Source organism: Peromyscus leucopus, chromosome X, assembly GCF_004664715.2.
Source record: "Peromyscus leucopus breed LL Stock chromosome X, UCI_PerLeu_2.1, whole genome shotgun sequence".
Classification (NCBI taxonomy): Eukaryota; Metazoa; Chordata; class Mammalia; order Rodentia; family Cricetidae; genus Peromyscus; species Peromyscus leucopus.
In genome coordinates, this window is record NC_051083.1 from 92155618 (window position 1) to 92178568 (window position 22951).

The 22951-nt window shown below is 37.5% G+C and overlaps 1 protein-coding gene across 3 annotated transcripts in view; it reads left to right on the forward strand.

Moving 5' to 3' along the window:
• The first annotated feature begins 562 nt into the window (after nt 1-562).
• Nrk (Nik related kinase) overlaps nt 563-22951 on the forward strand; it is a 105800-nt gene continuing 83411 nt past the window's right edge. For 2 of the 3 annotated variants that reach the window (XM_037198990.1, XM_037198988.1), the window contains exons 1-2: nt 767-967; nt 7925-7990. In XM_037198990.1, coding sequence (XP_037054885.1) covers nt 911-967; nt 7925-7990 — 123 coding nt within the window. In that variant the 5' untranslated portion in view covers nt 767-910. Of the gene's footprint in view, nt 968-7924; nt 7991-22951 lie in introns of all 3 variants that reach the window. The other variant, XM_037198989.1, reaches the window with a different exon arrangement.

Here is a 22951-nt window from a genome sequence, read left to right on the forward strand (position 1 = left end):
AGTTGTAGCAGCCCTAGGGACTCCGTTTCTCCCTTCACAGTAGGGGATACCCAAGTGTGATCCCTAATCGAATGGGCGAATCCTTTCCTTCTCGATTTCCTTTTTTTTTTTTTTTTTTTTTTTTTTCCAATCCAGGGAGCAATTAAATTAGAGGGAACCAGAAAGAGAACCCAGACCACTAGGAAAGTTACAATGTTTCTTTGGGGGAGATGACGGTGCGGGTTGTTTGGACTGTGGCAGAGCTGTGGGGCCCAGACTGGGAGCGGCGCTGAGAGGGACCGGTTTTCCGGGGCTGGCAGCTGCCTAGCAAAAGTTTCCTGTGGAACAGTGGCCGGCGGGGGCGGGGGCGGGGGCGGCAGGCGCAGCCCAGGACCCGGGGGCGGAGTGCAGGCGGCTAGGGGCTGGCCCGAAGACCGTTAGAGAGCCTCGCTCAGCCCCGGGGCCCCCCTGGCTCGCCTCCCCGCTGCGCGGCTGCCCACCTGGCGACGTGACGCTCCACCAATCCCCTTCGAGCTCCTCCGGGCCCCTTCGCCTTGCACCGCCCCCCTCCTCACCCTGAAAGGCGCACCCTGACCGGACCGCCCTGCGCTCTCGCCGCGGAGCACCCTTCTGGCTTCTTCGTCTCTGGACGGACGGACGCTGGAGCTCTTCTCTTGCCCTTAGCCAAACTTACTTTCCCGCCTCTCGAAAACTCTTAGCTTCTCTCTCCTCCTCCCTTCAGCTCGCTCTTTTTCACTCCATTTCCCTCTCCTCTCCCACGCCACAAACCCACCTCCCCTCTCCTCTCTCCCATCCCCTCCTCCCTCCCCGGGACCCCCCTAAACTCTTCTTCCTCCTTCACCTCAAAGACTCAGTCCCAGCGCGCCTGCTGGACTCGGTCTCCTGCTCTGCTCCGGTTCTTCTCGAAGTCATGGCAGGACCTGGGGGTTGGAGGGACAAGGAGGTGACAGATCTGGGCCACTTACCGGTAAGTAAAGGACTCCAGGCCATCGCCCCCCTAGTGCGCTTCTTTCCGAGGCTTTGGAAGCCTGGGGAAGAAAGCCCACACCCTCCAGCAGCCTAGGCCAGGACTTCGACGGGCTGTGGCTCAGGATGGGCCAGGGAAGCTCCTATGCACAATCAGTGTTCCTGGGCTCCTGGTTGAGGTGAAGGCCACAAAAAAGCAAAGGGACAGGGTGAAGTTGGGGAGAAAGAAGTGGGTCCTAAAGGGTGGGGCCCTTTCTAAATAGAGCCCGCTTTGTCTAGCAGCGCCTGGGTACTTGTAATAGCAGCGTTCCTGGAGAGGACAAGTGGCTGACCACCCCCTTTGCTTCTTTTGCCAGCGGAGATCTCTACCTATGGGTGATCCCTTTTAAAAAAAAAAGTAATGAGCACTGGAAAATTGAAACATTGTAGTCACACTGCTCTCACTTTGTAGTAGCGGTTTCTAAAACTTGATTCTCACCAGGAGAATGTTCTCGACTTAGTATTGCTGGAGCGAAAAGAACTCGACGCCGCCTGGATAAGAAGTGAATTCTGTACATGCCTTTTAGTTTTTAGAACAATGTATTCTGTCCCTTAGATGACGAAATATAATTCTTTGTTCGTTGTTATGTGCAGGGTCTCCTTTTGCTCCATGTCCAGTTGAAATTGATTGGTGAGCTATTAAAGTCATCATAAACAGCAGACTTACTACTGTAACAACACCGTTTATTTCATTGGCATCTGGTTTCTGGCTGATACTGGATCCCACCCAAATCCATTTTTCAAGTTCCCTTTTTAGATTGGCATTTCACTTGCACCCTCTCTTGAATGCAAAGGGCCCCTGGACTCTCCAAAGGAGAATGATGCAGGCACTGTGCTGGAATGATCGCCAAGCATGTGTTGTTCAGGGCACTGGCCTCCGTGCCTTGAGAAAAGCTAAATATTAACCGCGCAGTTATAGGACTATTCAAAGTCATCTTGCCTTAATTAATTTTGTGGATGTTTTGGCATTTAAAGATACCTGTTGTTAATGATGGCAGATACCTGCCTCCCTAAAAATGGGACATTCTCAAGGCCTCGTTTTATAATTTTGTAGATGGGGTATGGTATGTGGTAAGGGGAGGTGATCTATTTGGGTAATATTTTAGCAAACTATTTCAGTCATTAAACAATGTACTTCAATACAAAACTGTTGAATGGCAGCTGGTAGAATTGCTATTGTTGCAACTTCATAAAATAAGACCAAAGAATTAAAAAATATTAAACCATTTTTCATCCCACATACACCTGAAATCATTTCTTTTCCAGGATGTATACATGAGATTTCTGGATTATGGAGGCTTCAATTGGCGGATTGCCTTCTGAGCAGAATTTTCCTATTCAGACTAAGATTGATTTGGTTCTAAATAAGACTTTAAGTCAGTGAGTGACCTGCTCACCTCCTCAACATTCTCAGGCTGTGTGTGTGTGTGTGTGTGTGTGTTGTGTGTGTATAAGCACACGTAAACAAGCTGAAAGACCTTATAGAAATGATAGCACAGGGAGTTCCAAACCCAAAGAACACAGACAACAGAAAGTAAAGGTGTCTCACCACAAACGTCGGGGAGAGATTCCCTGGATTAACTAACCTGGTCCTAGCTTTGGGACATACAGATCATGACAAGAGTCCACGAGAGAAGCAAAAATGCTGAAATCTTTATATTCAATTCACTAGAACATTATTGTTCTCAAGATTGAGTTAAGGGTGGCCATGGGTACAGGAGACAAACATGAGATTGGTTTGTAATGTTGGGGAATATGGAAATGACAAAAACATAGGGTACAAATGATATTTTTCCTCAAATTAAATCATCATGGAAGGTTCAATTTAGGAAAATTCTTTTATTTCAGGATTTTCTGTACCATCTGAACAAATCATGGGTAATTCTCCCCTCTCCCTAGATTCAAATTCCAGAAAAGAAATATAGCTGAAGAGCAGCATGCTCTTTAATATTTTCTTTATATCAAAGGTGTAGAGATCTAAAGTCATTGTTTCTTCCGTCACCGAGGTGTAGTTCTTTGTTTTGTTTTACATTTAACTTATATCCTGAAGACTTTGACGTCAATGAATAGATGAACTGATAAGTTAGATAGACATTTGCATTTTGATGCGGAGAGACACGATCAAGTGAAGAAAACAGCATAGGGCAGTGTCCCTTGCAATATTTATTTTCAATAGGACACATATGAAGGACAGAATATTGGCATATGTCCCTGCTAAGTGTAACAGTTTGGAAACAGCTAGATAATGAGGAGATATTCAAACCTTGACGTGTCAAATTGATCAAAAAGAATCTTGGAGGCCTGGGTATAGACTGGCTGAGCTGTAGAGTGCATGTCTAGCATGCACAAGTCCTGGGCCCACTTCCCATATTACACAGGCACACATAAACGTATATACAAATCTTTCAGAGTATGAAAGTACAATTAAATATAAGTTTTGGATCTTTATATTACGTACTCTTTGTGATTGGTCAATTAAATGAACATAAACCAGAAGCCCTGGAGAATACAAGCTTGGGCAAGAGTACAAAATTTAAAGAAAAGAATAGGATTTGAGTCATGGAAGCAGAAGGACCATGAATTTGGAGCTAGTGCAGGCTACATAGGAGTTCCAGAATAGCCTGAGCTTCCAAAAAGACCCTCTCTATAGCACAAAACAACAAAAAAGTGATATAAATTATTTGGTATTTTAATTAGATAATATTTTATGCCTAAAACATTAAGCAATAGTGAACATAGAGGAGAATATTACATAAATTTCACATTTGTAAATGTTATTTTCATGTAATTATATGGCCTTTTATCTAGGGGCCTTAGATACATAAAGTAAGAAAGCCATTAAATATCAAGGAATAGGTCAATTTAATCATATTTAGTCTTTGTTTTTAAGATAGGGGTTTCATGTAGCCCTGGCTGGCTTCCAACTATTTATATAGCTGACACTGGCCTTGAGCTCCTGGTTTTTCTTTCTTTTCTAAGTGCTGGTAGTAAAGATGGGTCACCACATAATCATACTTGTTAATGACCTGCTCTAACGTTTCCCAATTTTTAACTGAATATATACTTCCTATAGGAGAAGAAAAGTACAGAGGTTTCTGGTTTATGCTTCCTTTCTTTGCAAAGAGAGTTGCGATGTTGCATGTGTTAAATTATTATTATATATTACATTTTATTAATTTATAGTTTATTATATATGTATGTATAATTAGTAAGCCTGCATAACTCAATCTTCTTCATCTCCAAATCTAGCTAGTCTTTCACTAGGATTGTCCCCCAAGCCTTCTCTACCCAGTATGGTAATAACATTCCTTGTGGCTTTGGCCTTGGTATTTGACACTCCCCTGTGTACTCCTAATCTATATTGGGGTCAGGATTAGACAGGCTTTGAGGACAGTAGTGGCAGTGGTGATCTGAAATAGTACATGATCCAACACTATATTTGAAATACATTAAGCTTATATTTAAATATAACTTCCAGTTTTCCCAGTCTTCACTAAGAAGGCAAGACATGAGTTCCACATTCAGTCAGTCACAAGAAGCTTCCCTCTTTACCAAATCCCTTAGCTGCTTTGTGGAAGCCATTTTGCCTTCAAGGGCGCAAGGTTCGACATATCCAGCATACCATCCATTGCACGTAGAATACTGCCTCAGCTTGATGTTGCAATTCTATCCGTTTCCTAAGCCACGTTCCCTGTCTCTAGGACAGTGTTTTTCCAGAGGTTCGTGCACAGGGACAGAGTACGTGAGTTGATAATCATCTAGGTATCTTAAGGGAATCGCCCAAGGAAATTCTGACTTCGTCATTTCATACTAGCCCTAAGGATTCTTTTTTTTTTTTAAAAGAGGATTTCTAAATGAGTCTTGTGGAGAGAATATTTATGAAGTAGTGATCTATAAAGACTCTGATTCTATTGTGAAGCTCATCCCTGCCACTGTCTCTGAGTTTCATTCTAGTACTTATCTCATTAGAACCAACATTTTAGGAACTCTAGCCACAAGTTCTTTCCATGATGGAAGAAAATCCTTTGCCGTCTCTCTCTGTATACTGAAGTGTTTATCCCAGTCCCCTTGCTGTGTAACCGGTGGAACATGTTCCCTAACCTTTACGTGAATGTAAGTACATTTGAAACTTCTTGCTACCTGTGTTGACCATGTGCCACTTTTCTCTCCTCCTTTGTATAGGGGCATTCAGCTTTATTGATCAGGCTAGGACTGTGTCTTCCTTGACCAGGAAACACTGCCTTCTAGTGGTTCTTTTGCTGCCTTTTTCTGTACCCTTAAGAAATTAGCCACTGGGGTGCTCAGCCTTTCCTTCTCTTCCTGCCCTCAGAAGAAACAACTCTCAAGCTCCAGCTTTCAAGGGCAACTCAGTTAGGAATTTTAATTTGCTAGAGATAACTTAAATATATAGAAATATGTAAAAAAAAAAATTTTTAAATTGCCTAATCATTTCTGGCTTAGAAAGAAATTGACTTTTTTTCAAATCTCACTTTTTAAGAGAAGATCTAAGAATTTGGGTTTCTTATTTTATTTCCCGAATAAACGTGGGCTGGCTGAAATGGAAAATGAGATAGAAAGATTGTGTATTAATTTATAAATCAGCATAGGTCTTCCCTCTTTCTATCTGAATTTAGTAAGCATTTAGTTGTAAAACAGATGAGACAGATAAACAACATCACACAAAATGAATGCAAACAATAGCCTTAAAACATAAGAATACTAAGTTTGACGTGCTTTTAAAACTTGAAATTTAAAAATGTGTTATTTTATTTAAGGGGAGCAGTAGGGTAATTAAGATGGTGTCATTATTTGTGACTAGAGAACAAAAAGATTTCTGACAACATTAACGAAGCTAAAATAAGGTTTCTGTGATTTGCACAGTACAGTTCCTCATTTTTTCTTTTGAGTACTTAGATACTTGACTTAAAATCTCACTATAAGATTATTGTTGAAGGGCAGAAAGAGGATAAGATAAATTTCTGACTTTTTCTGAAGATTCAGAGATACCAGCTATATCAACAGATGATATGAGAGTTCCCTAACATGATATCATTATCACATTAAACACAAACATACTTATAAAAATAATAGCTTACCAATAAGAGTTAGCTAATTTGTTTAATTGTTTTAAGAAGTAACCCGGCCCTCCAAGATGGCTCAGCAGGTAAAGGTGCTTGCCCCAAAGTCTGAAGACTGGAGTTCAATCCCCAGAACCCACAAGGTGAAAGAACGGACTCCCACAAGTTGTCCTGTGACCTCCACATGTGCATTTATGGCATGTGTGAATGTGCCCACACACCATACAGAATGAATAAATAAATACATAAGTAAATAAATGCATTTTTAAAAAGTGAGCAGTTGTTGTTTCTCTTAAATTGCTAATGGTGTAAATAAACTTCTCAGTGATATCTTTGAAAGGAATGTGCTAAAGCAATAGTCCCTAAAACCTGGTTCTTAGTAACTCCTTTGTTGCTTACGTCTTCCCCATACATCTCCAAGAGAGTCATAGTAAAAGTTACATACTAGATATTAAATATGCTTTGCTTATCAAATAATAAAATCTGTCATTTAAACATTTTTTTAACTTTCAATAGGTGACTATGCCTTGATCTATTTGCTTCTAATCATGACTTTATTGTGTTATTAATTTTAATGAGTGTTTTAAGAAAGTATGATTCTGGGTTGCTGCCTTGACAATGTTTTTGTCAATCCTGTGGAAACATTTGGATTTTAGGATGAAAGAATTTGATATTTTTCCTATAAAATATTACAACTCAGACAACATTGAATATAATGCCTTCGTTTTCCATGTGTGCTAATGGAACCTGAGAGAAAGTTCCCCAGAGCTATATAGTTAATAAAACAACTCTGGAGCTAAAACTCAATTCTCCTGACTCTCCATCCATTTGGATACTTGTTGACTAAGATGAATTCAGAGTTGTCATTTGCCTATGACAGTTTTGCTAGATCACATAAATATCACACTAATCTTAAGAGATTTATGACTTTCTTCACATATGTTCCTTTCACTAAGGTGCTTTGCGTTTATTTTTTTATATTGCATTTTGCACAGTGATAAAATTATTTTATAACATCATTAAATATTTATGTTCTATATACTTTCTGGATTTCCAAGTATTTGTTAATTTCTCTACCATTCTTGTATAAGTTGACATCTACTCATGGTTCACACAAAATTTTCTAAAATCTCTAGTGTTGATTATAAAACAAGTAAAATGTATGGAACCATGTTTTTGGTGAACAGAAAAACAATGCTCACATTACAAGGTAAGGGCATAATCCTTGAGGATGCATATGGAAGATTCAGAACTGTATCCAAAAATACATTTTCTTAGATATGAAGAGTCAAGAGACTATTGATAAATTTGCACGATGAAAAGACACTCAGTTGATATAAATGTGAATATAAGAAGCAAAACCAACACTAGTTGCTGTTTTTAGTTCAAAACTTATAATGCCTTGGTTTTTGCTTTGTTATGTGTATATATTGATAGTAGTTATAAGGGTTATAAATGAGTTCATTAGATTTTGCATCCAATATCCACCTCTCATTCCTGAATGCTAAACTTTTTAATCTATTTAGTTAGAACTCAAAAATAGATAATGAGTGAATACTTCTTCAGCAAGTGTGTGAACTTATTTCTATCTTACTTACCTATGTAGTTTACTCAGAATTACTTACTTGTATATATTTTGCAGTATGGTTACATGAGTTCTTAGTGTTCTTTTTTATAAATGACTATATTCAATCTAAGGACATTGTTACCTATTCTTTTGGGAAATGGGGTCATGAAAGAACATGTTTCAGGGGTGCCTTTTATTTTGTAAATTCCAAAGGAACAATGCAGATTGAAATCATTTTCAAGAAAGCTGACCATTTTTGTTCTACTTTTTGTAGGACCCAACTGGAATATTCTCACTAGATAAAGCCATTGGTCTTGGTACTTATGGGAGAATCTATTTGGTAAGTGGAACTAGGTTAATTATTCATGCATAATTTTTTAATAACAACAGTAATTGTGAGTCAAACCCCAACAATGAAAATAAAATACTGCTAAAATATAGTGCATAAATCTGAGAGGTGAAACAACTTGAATATATCATTAAGATTTTAAAATTTATTGTTTATTAATGCAAAAATGGATTGGAAAAACTATGCTGAACCAATGAACATAAGACGTAAAATTAATAAACTTAAAATCTTTAATTGAAAGGGGGAAATCAAATAGAATGTACCAAAATAATTATATTACTTGTTTTATAACATATATCAATGGCTTTTAGTTATCTATATTCAACTTTAAATTGAATGTTTTATTATTGATAGGCAAAGTTCATTAATTTTCTATATTAGTGCACATGAGTCTGCAAATGTGTAGATAAAGTTTGCTAAAGAATTTCTCAAGAAAAGCTACACTTATTTAATAATTATGTATTATACACTAAGTATTCCCCTAGGAACTATGATAATCTCTTTGGATGAAGTAATAAATAAAACAAGTGTAGTTCCTACTCTTCTGAGGCTTACAATATTGAAACATATCATTAAGTATGCATATGTATAGAGGCTTGTTTAAAACACCCACATATGATATGTAAGTAAACACACAGCTATGTAATTTTAAATGTCATGTATTAACTGTTAGGAAGTTTATAGCAATATAGATGTATAAAACATGGAAATTCATTTAGAATGGAAGATCATTGTTGACCTACTGTATCTAGAGTTTTCCTGTCTAGCCCACAGTCAGGACAAATCTCTGTCACCCACCAGTCCCACAGCCGCTCAGACCCAACCAAGTAAACACAGAGACTTACATTGTTTAAACTGTTTGGCCTAATGGCTCAGGCTTCTAGCTATCTAGTTCTTACATCTTAAATTAATCCATTTTTATAAATCTATAACTTGCCACATGGCTCGTGGCTTACTGGCATCTTCACATACTGCTTGTCATGGCGGCGGCTGGCAGTTTCTCCCTCCGCCTTCCTGTTCTCTCAATTCTCCTGTTAATCCCGCCTATACTTCCTGCCTGGCCACTGGCCAATTAGTGTTTTATTTATTGACCAATCAGAGCAATTTGACATACAGACCATCCCACAGCAACTACTTGATATCAGGAGGATAAAAATGAGGTGTTGTTGAGGTGGACATTAAGACATTCCAGGGGTAGGACAGTATTAAGGACTTGCAAGTAGCCTTGTCACCTTAGTCAAGCCTACTTCTTATACTTTAAAATATGGTAAACTTCTATTGTCTCTGTCTTGTAATGTTATAAAATATAAGGTTCTGCATAGAGAAGCATTCATTTTTCCAAGGCCTTTCCCTTGAAACCAATATTACTGTCCCTAGGCTAACCTTACTGCCCACTGAATTCAGGTCATATTTATATGGATTGTGCAGCAATGCCCTGATATACACCTAAAGTAAACATCTTCTTTCCCATCAAGACTAGGGTACCCTCTATAAGGACATGTCTGGAGCAACATCTTCCTGTAGCTTGAGTTTTTCTGCCTTGCCCACAGTCAGGACAAATCTTTGTCACCCGCCAGTTCCACAGCCGCTCAGACCCAACCAAGTAAACACAGAAACTTATATTGCATACAAACTGTATGGCCGTGGCAGGCTTCTTGCTAACTGTTCTTATAGCTTATATTAACCCATTTCCATAAATCTATACCTTGCCACGTGGCTGGTGGCTTACCAGCATCTTCACATGCTGCTGGTCATGGCGGCGGCTGCAGTGTCTCTCTCCCTCAGCCTTCTGCTTCCCAGTATTCTCCTCTCTCCTTGTCCCACCTACTTCCTGCCTGGCCACTGGCCAACCAGTGTTTTATTTGTTGACCAATCAGAGCAATTTGACATACAGACCATCCCACAGCATCTTCCCAGTGAGACTTCTCTAATTTATCTGCCTACATTGAAGTGAGAGATGATGCTTTTTAAAAAAATTTTACCAAAGCACATTCCACATAGTAGCAAGAGCAATGTAGGCAGGCCCTAAGTATAGAAAGAAGCTTGGCAAGTACAGGGAACTGAGATAGTGACAATAAAAAGGACAAAAGTTTCCTTTTCTTCAAATAGTTTTGATCTTACACATAAACTGAACTGATTAGCTACAGACAGTAATAATGGCACAGAATCAAGTATATATTGCTTATGCCATGTTTCATTTCATGCTTGGTAACATTCTCAGTTTTACCTCCTGATACAGTGATAAAACACCAAATACATGGGTAGTAAAATACCTTTTTATGTTTTTTATGACAGACATATTTATAATATGCATGTTATATAAATATTTCAATTCTTGAGGTGGGTTTATATATATATATATATATATGTATGTATATATATGTATGTATATATATGTGTGTGTGTGTGTATGTTTGCAATTCTTCTAAGAAGTATACAGCCTTCTTCATCACCAAATGTTGGAAATAAGGTAAGAATTAAGCATTCATCAGAGCTGTGATGTCCTCACCAGAAGATCAGTCAAAAAGGTAAAAAGGTTATGCATGAAATTTTTATTTTTTTGAAAAACTCTGTGTCTAGTATATAATTAATAAAATTCACTCATGAGTTAAGCAAATATTTGTAATCATATAGCTATCACCACAATGAACATTTAAGTATAGATCTTATGTTAACGTAAGCCAAGGAATGCATTTACACTTAATTGTGTGGTATACCAGATGATGTGCAATGATTATGATTATTATGAATTTTGTTTTTACATATAATAAAAACCTATAATTGTGCTATAAGTTTATTTATATTGAATATACTCATTGTTTCCATACTTACTGGGATTTTTTCGGGGGACATTGGGTGGTCAACTTCTTAGACAAAATACGAATAATGCCTTTTATGTCAACATTTAGTTTCACGATTTCTAGAATTTTCATTTCTTTTTTGAAAATCCAATTTTATATCTGGTATGAAGAGCTGAAGACTGAAGACCTGAATGTTCCTTATAGTTTGAGGTTTCTACTAATGAAATACATGACTTCTTTACTTCTGGAAGATATTTACAGGCATAGGAGCTCAATTGACATTTTCTCTCAGCAATATAAACATGTCACTCCATTTCCATCTGGTTTCCATAGTTTCTGAAGTGTGGTGTGTGTGTGTGTGTGTGTGTGTGTGTGTGTGTGTGTCCATGTCTGTGTGATTCAGAGATGTCCTCTCTCATTTTCTTGCCCTGTCCTTCATTTTGTCTGTGCCATAAATCCACACAGATGCCTGTATGTCTGTAATTTCAAATTTTATCCTGTATCTCTTTCCAAGACTTTTGCAAATTCATGCTTGGCGTTTAGTAATTCACCTAAAAATACATGCTTTCTTCATGTCTGCCTGTGTGTATTTCTGTTCCCCCTGTGGCCATAGGTGAGCCCATACCTTTCTTCATACTTAAGGCTTGTTGATTGCTTTGAAACTCCTCTCTATATTCAAAAAGTATGCTTTTCTAGATAGATTTTTTTTCTTGATGTTAGGCTAAGAATGGTTGTATCTGGATTTCGTATCCTCATCCAAAGTGAGAAGTCTATCTACATTTCTTTTAAATGAATGCTGATGATGCAGTCATTAGTTGTATGGTAGAACACATTAACTTCTAAGAATTTAATGTGAACTATTTAGACCCAGAGGTTAAAAAAATACTTTCCACTGTCTGATTTTCTAAGCAGAACCCAGTTTCGGGATGTTGAGGATTAAAGCTCTATTTACAACATAAAGATTTCTTTCTGTCACTCACACATGACTTTACTATTTCTCATTGTAACTCAAATTAATTTCTTTCTGTAAAAAGATACATTAATATTACCCTCATAGAAAACAACATGAAGTAAGTAGTCATCAGTTTTAAAGTGATTATCCTCTTTATAGTAATTGTTCTACTTTTAGAAGTTTTTAATAAAATACTCCAAATTAGAAGAATAAAGACCTCCCTGCAGCAGAAAGTTGGCACATTGTGGTGAGGACAGCTCCTTTGAACCAGGCACATCTAATTAACTCAACGCTTAGAGCTATGACAGGGAATTGGTCATTTAACCTCTGATTACACATTTCCTTTTGTTTATAAGACAGATTTCATCCTACTTACCTTGCAAACTTGAATGAAACTTAGAAACAGTATTTAGAGAATGTTTGACACATGGTAGATTTCTGTTAAGATGGCTATTATTGCCATTATTGTTGCTATTATTTCCACAAAGAAAAATTCAGTGACACTGTAAAGAAAAAAAATTAATGGAAAGGAATTACCTTATACTTAGTATTTCACTGTTCTGTAAAACAGTATTTAGTAAAAAATGACAGAAGAATACTTACTGAGCTAGTAACATAGTCATTATTACACTTATATCTTAAATATGCAGATGAAAATATTGAATAAAACTGTTAGATTAATAAGATATTAGATAATTTTTCTAGTCCATATTTTTGTTAGATTGTCTTTTCTGTCTATAATATTACATAGTTGAGTTAAAAACATGTGTCTATATTTTACATAGATATATACAACTATTATATATTAGACATTACCAGCTGTTAAACAACTAATCTATACAACAAAATGGAGATGTGATACCATTCAGAGTTAATGTAAGAGTGACTCACAGAGTCCTCTGCTTTTTGGTACTGCCAACCACATCCCCTGCTGTTGTTTGTTTTGGTCAAAGTCTCTCCAATGTCTTCCAGCTTGTTTCCAAGGGCTCCTTCTCTGGCAGGTTTCCAGCTGTCTGCTGAGGTCTGTGCACATAGAAATGAAGACTAAGTTTCACTCAACTCTACCTAGTAACTCTTTTCCCTTCCTTCTTCTAATTAGACACCTATCTTCCCACCCTGTCCCTCTTCCCGCCAATACAAGCTTCACTAGAAAATGTGGGTTTCCTTTTCCTTTTTCATTTTAGGAGAGAGAGAAAAGTACTGCTCTTCCCCTTTTCCCCAAGTAGGGTTAGAAATGGTATTTTCTTTCTACCTTTAACTACTAGTCTCATAGCTTCTGATTAGTAATTTCAATTGGAAGAATATTTGATATTTGGCGATGGAAGGATATAGCTGCAAAAAGAAAATTGGTTATGGCCTGGTAAGATGGCTAAGTAGGTAAAGGCACTTGCAGTGTAAGCCTGATGACCTGAGTTCAGTTCCCAGAGCCCTTAAGAAGGTAAGAGAGAATCCAGTCTACAAAGGTGTTCTCCAATTTTCGTACATACCTATGGCACCTGAGTGATGCTTTCCACCCCTCCAGAGAGGGTAAAAATCAGTTGCACCTCATTCTTCAATGAGGCAGCATACAACTCAGTTTTCTCAAGGAGCAATGTATACGGAGGTGCCACAGTAATTTTATGAAATATTAAGCAAGACACCAAGACCCTTTATGGAGGAAGGGTGGAAACTGGCAACCTGACCATCTTAACTTACACTAAGCATGTCACTTGAATTTTCTGCATATTTATTCAACAATAACATAAATGTTCTAGACATGATAATTGCCAGAATTTCTTGTGGCACTTCACATAGTGCCTGACACCACATACAACGTAAGCAAGTCTGACTATCATCAATATAATGTCAACAATCTTGTAGTCCCTTTACCTTCCTACCCACTAGAAGTTGATTATTGGCTAGTGGCAATTCATTGGAGTAGTTCCATGTTTTAGTCCTCCAAAGAAAATATTCTTCAGCCCATTTTTCTGTTTCCTCCTCTATTTCACCACATGATGGGCTTGATAATGAGCTGAGTAATTATTATCCATTGCACAGGTAAAAGTTGGCAGTAGGAATACAAAGAATGCAAAGATGCATTGGTATGTAATAGTAGTGAAACAGTCAACAGGACTTTCAGAATGAATAAAATGACCTTGACCTTCATGAGATCTCAACTGAACTGCTAACATCTGAAACTTGTTCCTACATTACCATTTAGATGTGATGAAGACAATAAAAGGAGCTAAATGATTCAAGGCAACCATTTCAAGCAAAGGAAAATTCATCTGAAATATAGTAAAAATTTATATAGATGGTTCTGAAGCTGAGGCTTACCTTGCACATTGATCCTTAGAAGACCTTAGTGGGGAATTCTGCCACTTGGTAGTCAGAAGGTTAATTCAGGTAAATAATAGTGTGGCATTATAGTCATGAGCAAATTCCTGACTTGTTTTTGCTCTGAAAATGCACCACTAATTGTGGACATCTTGTTTAAAAACTCCATCCAATGCATGGCTCTTAAATTTTAATTTTTTGTACATATTGCTAGACACATTGCTTCTATTTGCAAACCTTACCAAACAGGTGAGATTGAGCTTTATTAGTTACATTTTCTGCATTTGAATTTGGAGCAAGGAATGGGAAAAGAAACGGAGGAAAGAAATGTCTTCAAAGTTGATGACATACAATTTATGATATTTAAAATTAATTTCCAGAAATATGATGCTGACATTTGAGTTGCCTAGCCACTAGGTCTATTGGATGGGAGAGTGAATATTTTTCCTTTTAGGCTGAAATTATACTGTTTATTTGCCTACCAAATGTCTAGCACTGTGAATGCTTTCTTTTTAGGTAGGAAAGTTTCCTCACATCCTTGCCATTTTGCAAATATAGCTCAATTAAGTCAGCCAACAAATATGACTTGAGTGCCCACAGAGAACACAACACTGGGTATTTTATCATGCATTGCAAGCCTCTGTAGCAGGAGCTGAAGCTGAAGCTTAATTGAAGCCATAGGCCTGCCAAGCTGTTGTGTCTTCTTAATACAATATCCCAATTCCAGAGCAGTACCTTGGTTCCACCTCCTTTCTGTGATGTTGCCCCTTTTTGATAATATGCCTCAGATGTAAGGATTTGTCTTTCTCAAGTAACATCAGAATGATCTAGCATAAGAAATGTTAAATGTATCTATTACAAAAAAGACATTGTTTTGAATGTTTAAAATGTTCATGATAGAAATTTCCAAAATGTTATTGAATACATACTATGTCTCATATACTGTGTTGAGTAGAATGTGATAAGATAATCAGAAACCTATTGGCCGACATTTTTCTTGGTTTACTTAACTGAGACCTCATATTCAATGAAGGAATAATTATAAGAGGAAGAAAAAAAGGAGAGATGAATTAGAGTGGGCAAACGAAAAGATAAAATAGGAATGTTATTTATTATTTTTTACTGGCTGTAGAGAGTATAATGAAGCTTTTGGTCAGTGAGATTCCAGGAAGAGTCTTTTTATCTTCAATAAGAGAACAGAGAGCCTGGCGGTGGTGGCGCATGCCTTTAATCCCAGCACTCGGGAGGCAGAGACAGGTGGATCTCTGTGAGTCTGAGGCCAGCCTGGGCTACAGAGTGAGTTCAGGAAAGGTGCAAAGCTACACAGAGAAACCCTGTCTCGAAAAACAAATAAGAGAACAGAGGTTGAATATTTGTAGTGTGATGGTGAAAAGGGCCAGCATATGCCAAATAAACCGAGACTCGGGAACAAATTAATGGAAAGTACTGAGTCTAAAAGGCCTTGGAGAAAAGGATGTGTTTCTCTCTTGGCAATGGCATCTCTCAAACTGTGGAAAAGGATCTAGGCCTCTGAATTTTAGGTTTGCCTGGTTTTCCTGTTTTATCAAAACTTCTGTATCTCAGTCTTGAAGAAGGAAGAAGCTATTAGTATTACAGAACAAGTAATGTATGAATTTCTGCCTCTAAGATATCGTTAATGTACTCAATATAATATATGGAAGAACAAGTTGTAAGCATATGTATAAATCACGCTCAGATTCACAGAGCAAATTCCGTTCCTTTGGTTTTGTTTTAGCCGTTAGTATTTTCGTACTTGGTCACCATCACATCTTATTAAATAGATGACAATTTGTAAGGTAACACTTGCATTATTGAAATAATGCAATAAAATGAGAATGAGCCCCAGTTGATTTCCAGTCTTCTCAAAAGTCTATCATATTTGTGTCCCTATGTCTAAGGTACTGTTGTGAGTGGTGCCAACGCTGCCTTTAGAAGTTGTGTCTTTGTGATTCTCTGAGGGTTGTAAAAAGAAAAGGGGAAGCTCTCAGAAATTTGTTTTGCTCAGTTACTGCAGTGGTAAAAACTTACAGAGAAGCCTATCAGCAAAATTAAATGAAAAATATAAAGGACAACTAAAATATACAAACAGGTCTTTATGCTACAGTTTTATTTTCCCCTGCTTATCTACACCAAAGCATGAGAAAGGAGGGAAAATGAGATATGAATTGTTGTGCTATTTAAATAAGAGACATAATGGCATCATGGTGGTGGTTTACACGTCATTTTTATTACAAAATAAGAAAGCATCTATAAGGTTGTCTTTTTTAGGCAGAGCCCCTTTATGAATAGGAAAAGAAGGTTGGATTGTTCAGAGTCCCCTGAGGGAGAAAAGACTGATTATATTCTAAGCACTGCCAGTGGCATTTTGTATAAATCATTAACTCTGAAGAGCAAAAAGCAGAAAAAAAGCACTACCATGATCAAAAAGCATAGGTCTTAGAGTACTCAGAGAAGGGCAGCTTTTCTTGACTTTGAGAAAAATACTGTAATATGATTTAAATACCCACTTTTAGAGACCTGAATCCTTAGTGCTGACATTGTCTCTTACTTTTCATTATTACCTTGAAATCTCACAAGAGCACTGTGATATGAGTACCTTGTCCATTCACACATTAGGAAACATAAGATGGAAGAGATAATGAACAAACTAACAAAAGTAGTAAATTAGAAATGGCGAAGTAAACTCCGAATTTCCCCAATCCCTATGTGTGTGCTCTTAACTCTACTATATTATATGATCTATATAATATATTAGCATGTACCACTTAGAATAAAATCATTCTATCAGATATCAGGTGAAAACAGATGTTTGCCCCAAATGCAAAAACACACGTGTTTACAAAACACAGAGCTCAGGTCACAATGATGACCATTAAGGATATATCCCTGGAACATACTTTGTTACCTTCCTGAGGAGCCCTAAGACAGTCAGTCTTCAGGCCTTTTTCTGGAACTCAATAAAATTTCAGAACTGGATGAGCACAAACAGGTAGACTTTTAAGGGCACTCGAGTTTGTGCCTGCATTCTTCCTCGGACTCTCAGAAATCATGGGATAGTTGAAAAGCGGTTGCTGTCACCACTTCCTATTTTCTAGTGCTCAAAGTCATACTTCTGAGGCCACGAACATTTTTCCTCAGTTACTCCAGGAGAAAGGAAAACACTAAAGAGTCATTTAAAGTTAGGGCCTTGTGGATAATTGGTTTGTAATTGGTGGGAAATTCCAACAAGAAAATTCAGAGGGTGTGACCATGAAGTCCCATCCCGAGCTAGGGAGCCATTATCAATTGATAACTCCTGAGAGAGGGAGAGTGAGTTTCCTCTAAGAGTGTAGCCTCTGGTAGCCTGGTCATGTTCCAGTGAAAGTGCACATATCTAAGAAAATATGGGCAACACAAATTTGACTTGATGGGTTTTTAGAAGAGGGGCATAATGATGAGTAATGGGTCTGGAAGGAGTCGGTGTGGGACTCAAATATGATCAAAACACATTAAATGGGATTCTCGAAGAACTAATAAAAATAAAATTAACACTTTTAAATGTGTATATTAAATATATTTATTGATGTACTTCTAGTCACATGTATAAAGACTAGGCTGTAGAAAACTTAGAGACCCTTTTATCTGCTTAAGAACATAAATTCTCCCAGGAAACACAGGGAAAAAAAATGGCACATAGGGGTTACGTGGCTATAACTTGGAAGGTTAGACAGTGGCAGAGGATGAGAGGTGAGCAAGTGGCCATAGAGAGTAAGGCTTCAGCATTGCAGATGTGCAGATGAGAATCCAGCGTGCCTTTTAAGATTTCCCTTATATTGTTCCCTTCAGATGGGAGTGCAGGTTTCAACAGAACTTAACTGCTTGAGGTTTCCCTAGTGGTTAACCTCTACAAGAGTTGTAATCAGCCAAATTCTTCCCACTTTGTCACAAAATAGTGTTGCAGTGACAGTATAAAACCAGCTAGAAGGCTTAGAGTGGATGTCTAAAGATTAAGTAGTCTTTAAAAGTGCTATGCAATTTCTATAGAGAGCAGGGCTCCAGGTGTATTTTTTGTTATTTTGACTGTACTCCTGGAGTGCCTAATAAAGCGAATGGCACATGTTGGGGGGGGAGAAACAGCAGGAATAAATAACAAGGGAAAATTTCCTGGTCTGTTTTCTATTGTCCACATTTATGTTTGCATTTTATCTTAAGAACTATCATTTAGCAAAGAGATTATGATTTAAAAAGGGTGCATCCAGCAAATCAATTTTAACCACTTTTTTAATCTCTTTGGAACAAGCATGGCACCTTACACACATGGTGCTTAGTGCATTTTCTGTTGGAACTCAAAGGATGTGTACAGAAGTGACTTCCTCTCAAATGGCACTTTACTGGGAGCTCTCTGCAGATGTACCTCGATGGAAAGAACTAACAACACCCTGCTTAGCCTTTCAAATTATACCACCTAAGTAACTTTCTATTCTGACTTTTTTTAAAAGGCAGTACTGTGTAGAGATAAATATTTCCAAAGGATGGAAATATTAGCCCTACTTTTTATTACTCTCTCCTGAATGAGTCATTTAGGAAGCTTGAAAGAGTATATTTTTTCTCAGGATACTGTAGTTTGCTGTAGTGTTGTTGGCATGGCCAAATAAGATGGTTTCAAGAGAGCTTCATACTTTCAGGAAGATGTCTAGAACATGTACAAATATTTCCTGACTTGGAAAATTGGCAGCCACTAGAAAGAAAAACACATATAAATAAGAACACACAAACGTCCTTGCTTCCCTTCACCTTCTACCCATACTGGCCAGTTTTTTAACTACCTTAAATTTTATTATGCTTTAAAAGAAATTAAATGGTCCAAAATATTAAACTCTAAAAGATTTAGTAGTGTATATTTTTTTAGCTGCTCTCCTCCTCCCTCCCTCCCTCCCCCACTCTGTTTTGGTCTCTTTTGTTCCCTCTCCTTCTCTTTCACTCTCTTTCCCACTCCCTCTCTCTATTGATAAAGAACTTGTCTTGGTTTACTGGTTACTTTTCCAGCCGTAAGGTCCTGAGATGCTACTATTAGTGTCTCTCTCTCTCTCTCTCTTCTCTCTCTCTCTCTCTCTCTCTCTCTCTCTCTCTCTCTCTCTCTCTCTCTCTCTCTGTTTATGTTTATGTTTATATATGCTTGATTTATGACTCTTTTATACTTTTAAATATATTGTACTTGGTATTACAATATCCACTCCTGAATTTCACTAGCAGCAGAAATAATCACGAACAAAAGGGTGCAAATTAGTTGAAGTGTAAAATAGAGTAATGATATTGGTAGAATGCAGAGTCCGTGTTTACTCCAACCAGTGCAGTGTAGAATCAGTTCACCTGATTTCTTCAACAACGAATGCACTACCACCCCTGAAAATACACAAATAGAATTAAATGACATTTGAAGAGATAATCTGCTCAGTCTGTAGAATGTTACTTGTATGTATGTTTTAAGTATTAGAGGAAGGAAGGGATCTGCTTTTTGTTGTTATGTACACCTATAGCCTTACTAAAATGGAACATAGATGTTTTATATGCACCCAAAATGGTTTTGGGTACTTCTCAGGCACATCTGAATGCCTAGACTCAAGAGAAGGAGATTCCAGAACAATAACTTCCTGTCAGCTTCCTTCCCTGAGGCCCTTCAGATGGGAGGCTCTGATATGAGGACAGAAATTTCCAGATAAACCATCCTCAATTCCCTCCACGCATTTGAAAGTACCAGTGACTTGTGCGAGTATGTGAAATCAGGAGAGTTTACAGGAGTCCTTTGAAACATGGCTACTTAACCTATGCAAGATAATGTTCAGAAAAAAAATAACTATGCCCATTATTCTGTTAAAACTTATAAGGCCTTTCAGATGCTATAAAATAGGACAATTTGTATTTTTTAACTTTCTCATTTTTATAATTATTTACTATAATTTTAACAATTCTCCCTTTCCTTTCCTCCTTCCAAACACTCTCATATAACCTCCTTGCTCTTTTTCAAATTCGTGGCCTCTTTTTTTATTACTGTTGTTACATGCATATATGTATAAATATGTCCATGTATATTCCAAAGGATAATCTGCTCAGTCTGTAGAATGTTACTTGTATGTATGTTTTAAGTATTAGAGGAAGGAAAGGACCTGCTTTTCTGCACCAGTTTTTATGTAGTCCTGTTCAACTTTGCAAATACTAGTGGCTTCGGGATTCTGTTGAGTTATCTTTTAAGTTAATATGTCAAGACTGCTACTCACTTGATGGAGAGTACAATTCAAGTGCATGAGTTATAGCAATAAAGATTGATTTCCTGAGGATGTATCTCTAGATTTATAGGACTTCCTGTCTATTTGCATTAAAACATGCAGAATGAGAGATAAGCTAAATGCCTTCACGGATTCCTAATTGAGACTTTTATTGAAAAACAGCCATGAGGATAAGGGCTAGATAACATGTATCATTTCTTTAATCTTCTCTGCAGAAGCCAAAACAAATTTGTTGGTTAATTGTACAGTTTCTGCTTTTCTTTATTTAAATATTATATTTTAATGACTTGATGATCAGGTAGGGAGTAAAAAATAAAGCATGTTGGTAAAAGGACAGAAATAGAAGAATTTAAGAGTCTTTAGAACTAGAGTTGCCAGTTTGCCCCCCAGATGCAGAGTGTTCAAGTTCAATTTGAGTCTTATTGAATAGAGAATAATTTTGAGTGCAAGCATGCCTCAAAGGTGTATACTTATATTAAGTGGACAGTTGTCCATCTGAAACTAGAATTTAGCTGGGCAAGTTCTGTATTTTACCTACCAGCTTTATACAGAACTAGCTTTACCCGGGCACAGATTTATTGTTTGCTAACTCTATATTAAGAAGTAAGAGGGGCCCTGTCTTACCCACCTGCTATGGTATGACAAGGAATGCTGAATCAGCTTAACTAAAACTTCTGCCAAAGGGTGGGGAGGGTTGGTCTCCTAGTCCCCAAACAGCTGATACTCCTCCCTGATTCTAGCAAATGTTGTCTTGTGCTTCATTTGGAGCTCCATAGCCAAGCTGCTTTGCTGGCAGCTTAGGGGGCACTAAGTCCAGGTGAGTAATTCTTTCCTCACTAAATGCTAAGTCAAGCAAAGGAGAGTTTTCACCTTGGCATACCAAGGAGAACATTTGCCTGCTCACTCTACTAGGCTAGAGAAGACAATCAAAGTTAGTCTAAATTACTCTGTTTTTTTCTTTTTCTTACTGTACATGTAGATGGGCTCTGGACTGGTGAACTCTTCGGTATTTGTCCACCTTAATTGCACCTGATATGGGTCCAAACACTTATTATGATTGCAACAAATATAGATCAATAATGTTGATTTTTCTTCTGCTGAAAGACCATATATTCTATTACAGAGATCAGGTAGACTGGCCACCAATGACTAGTGTTGTTTAAGACTCAATCAAATATAGTCCACTTTGTTGAGTTGTGATAAATCACTTTTTCTACATGTGGTACTAGGACCTTTAACTTAAGGAAACATACATAAGACGCCATTAGTTTGTATATAACACGGAATGGAGGTAGACTAGCAGCAATGCTGTTTAAATCTGGCCATTACATCACCCCTTTCAAATATATCAGAATGGTTCAGAGATGCTCCCTCAGGTACAAGTGACAGTCTCCAAAAGAATAGCATACTTGTGAATTTTAGGAAAAATCCACAAGGAGGTCTCTAGTTGACGTGACATTGCTAGTTATTCCATGTGGATATTTGGTGAGTCCCAATGGAAAGAGAAAAGAACCCTGAGCAGTGTCACCATCCCAGGGACATTTGTTGGTCCTTCTACCACCAATAGTTCTCTTTCTAGTACTTCATAAAAAATAGTTCTTAATTTAAAAGTAGAGAGAGTTTATCAAGGTGATATGTAGATACAATTAGTAAGTTTTGATTTCTAGGTAATAAAAATACACAATAACTTTAATTGCTTACTTTATACCGGATTTTCTATATACTTTGTGGGATTTAAATACTTTCCTTTCTCATACCATCCCCATCAAGTAGTTTTATGTGTGTTGTCTGTTTTCTTTAAATTTGTGTGTGTGTGTGTGTGTGTGTGTGTGTGTGTGTGTGTGTGTTTGTGTGTGTTTGTGTGTGTGTGTAGCGCACCTGGTGGTCAGAGGATGGCCTGCTGGAGTACGCTCTCATCCTCCAACATGTGGAGATGGAATGCAGGTCTTTAGGCTTGGCAGCAAGCATTGTTATCCATTGTTTTCTAGCCCTATGTATGCTATTCTTATTTGATCTATAAAACTGAAGGGTTGTGAAGTGAAATAATTTACCTCAAGTCAGGCAGCAAGTTGCTAAGCCAGATTTGAAACAAGATTTGTTTGGCATACAAAAGTGCTCACTTTTTAACTATGCAGTGTAATATTATCAAAAAGTTCTTAAATAGAAAAATGGAGCCTCTTACTCCTTGACAGGTCAGGGACAACACAAAAGTTGGGCCACCATGGCCTCATGGAATGCATTTATGATGAGGCCCGAGTGTATACAAGTGTCCTGATCTCTATAGGCTTCTTTTTTTTAATTTTAGTAAGACTTAAAGATTTGCACCTGTCAAACAAAGATGAAGAATTAGAGAATTAACTTTTTGGTACTTAATGAAGTCAGATTACCTGGGGGATTATGGGGGATATGGGGAGCTGTGTGAGAAATTATGTAGCCATTTATGACATGTTTATTCTGAATGTTCAATGTTTAGGGATTAAATTTTGTCACAAAGAACAAGCTCTTTTTAAAAGAATAAATTTTATGTGAAACAATTCAACAGCAAATTTTCCAGTGTACAATGTGTTTTGAAATTATCCAGAACAGAAATAAATTAGAT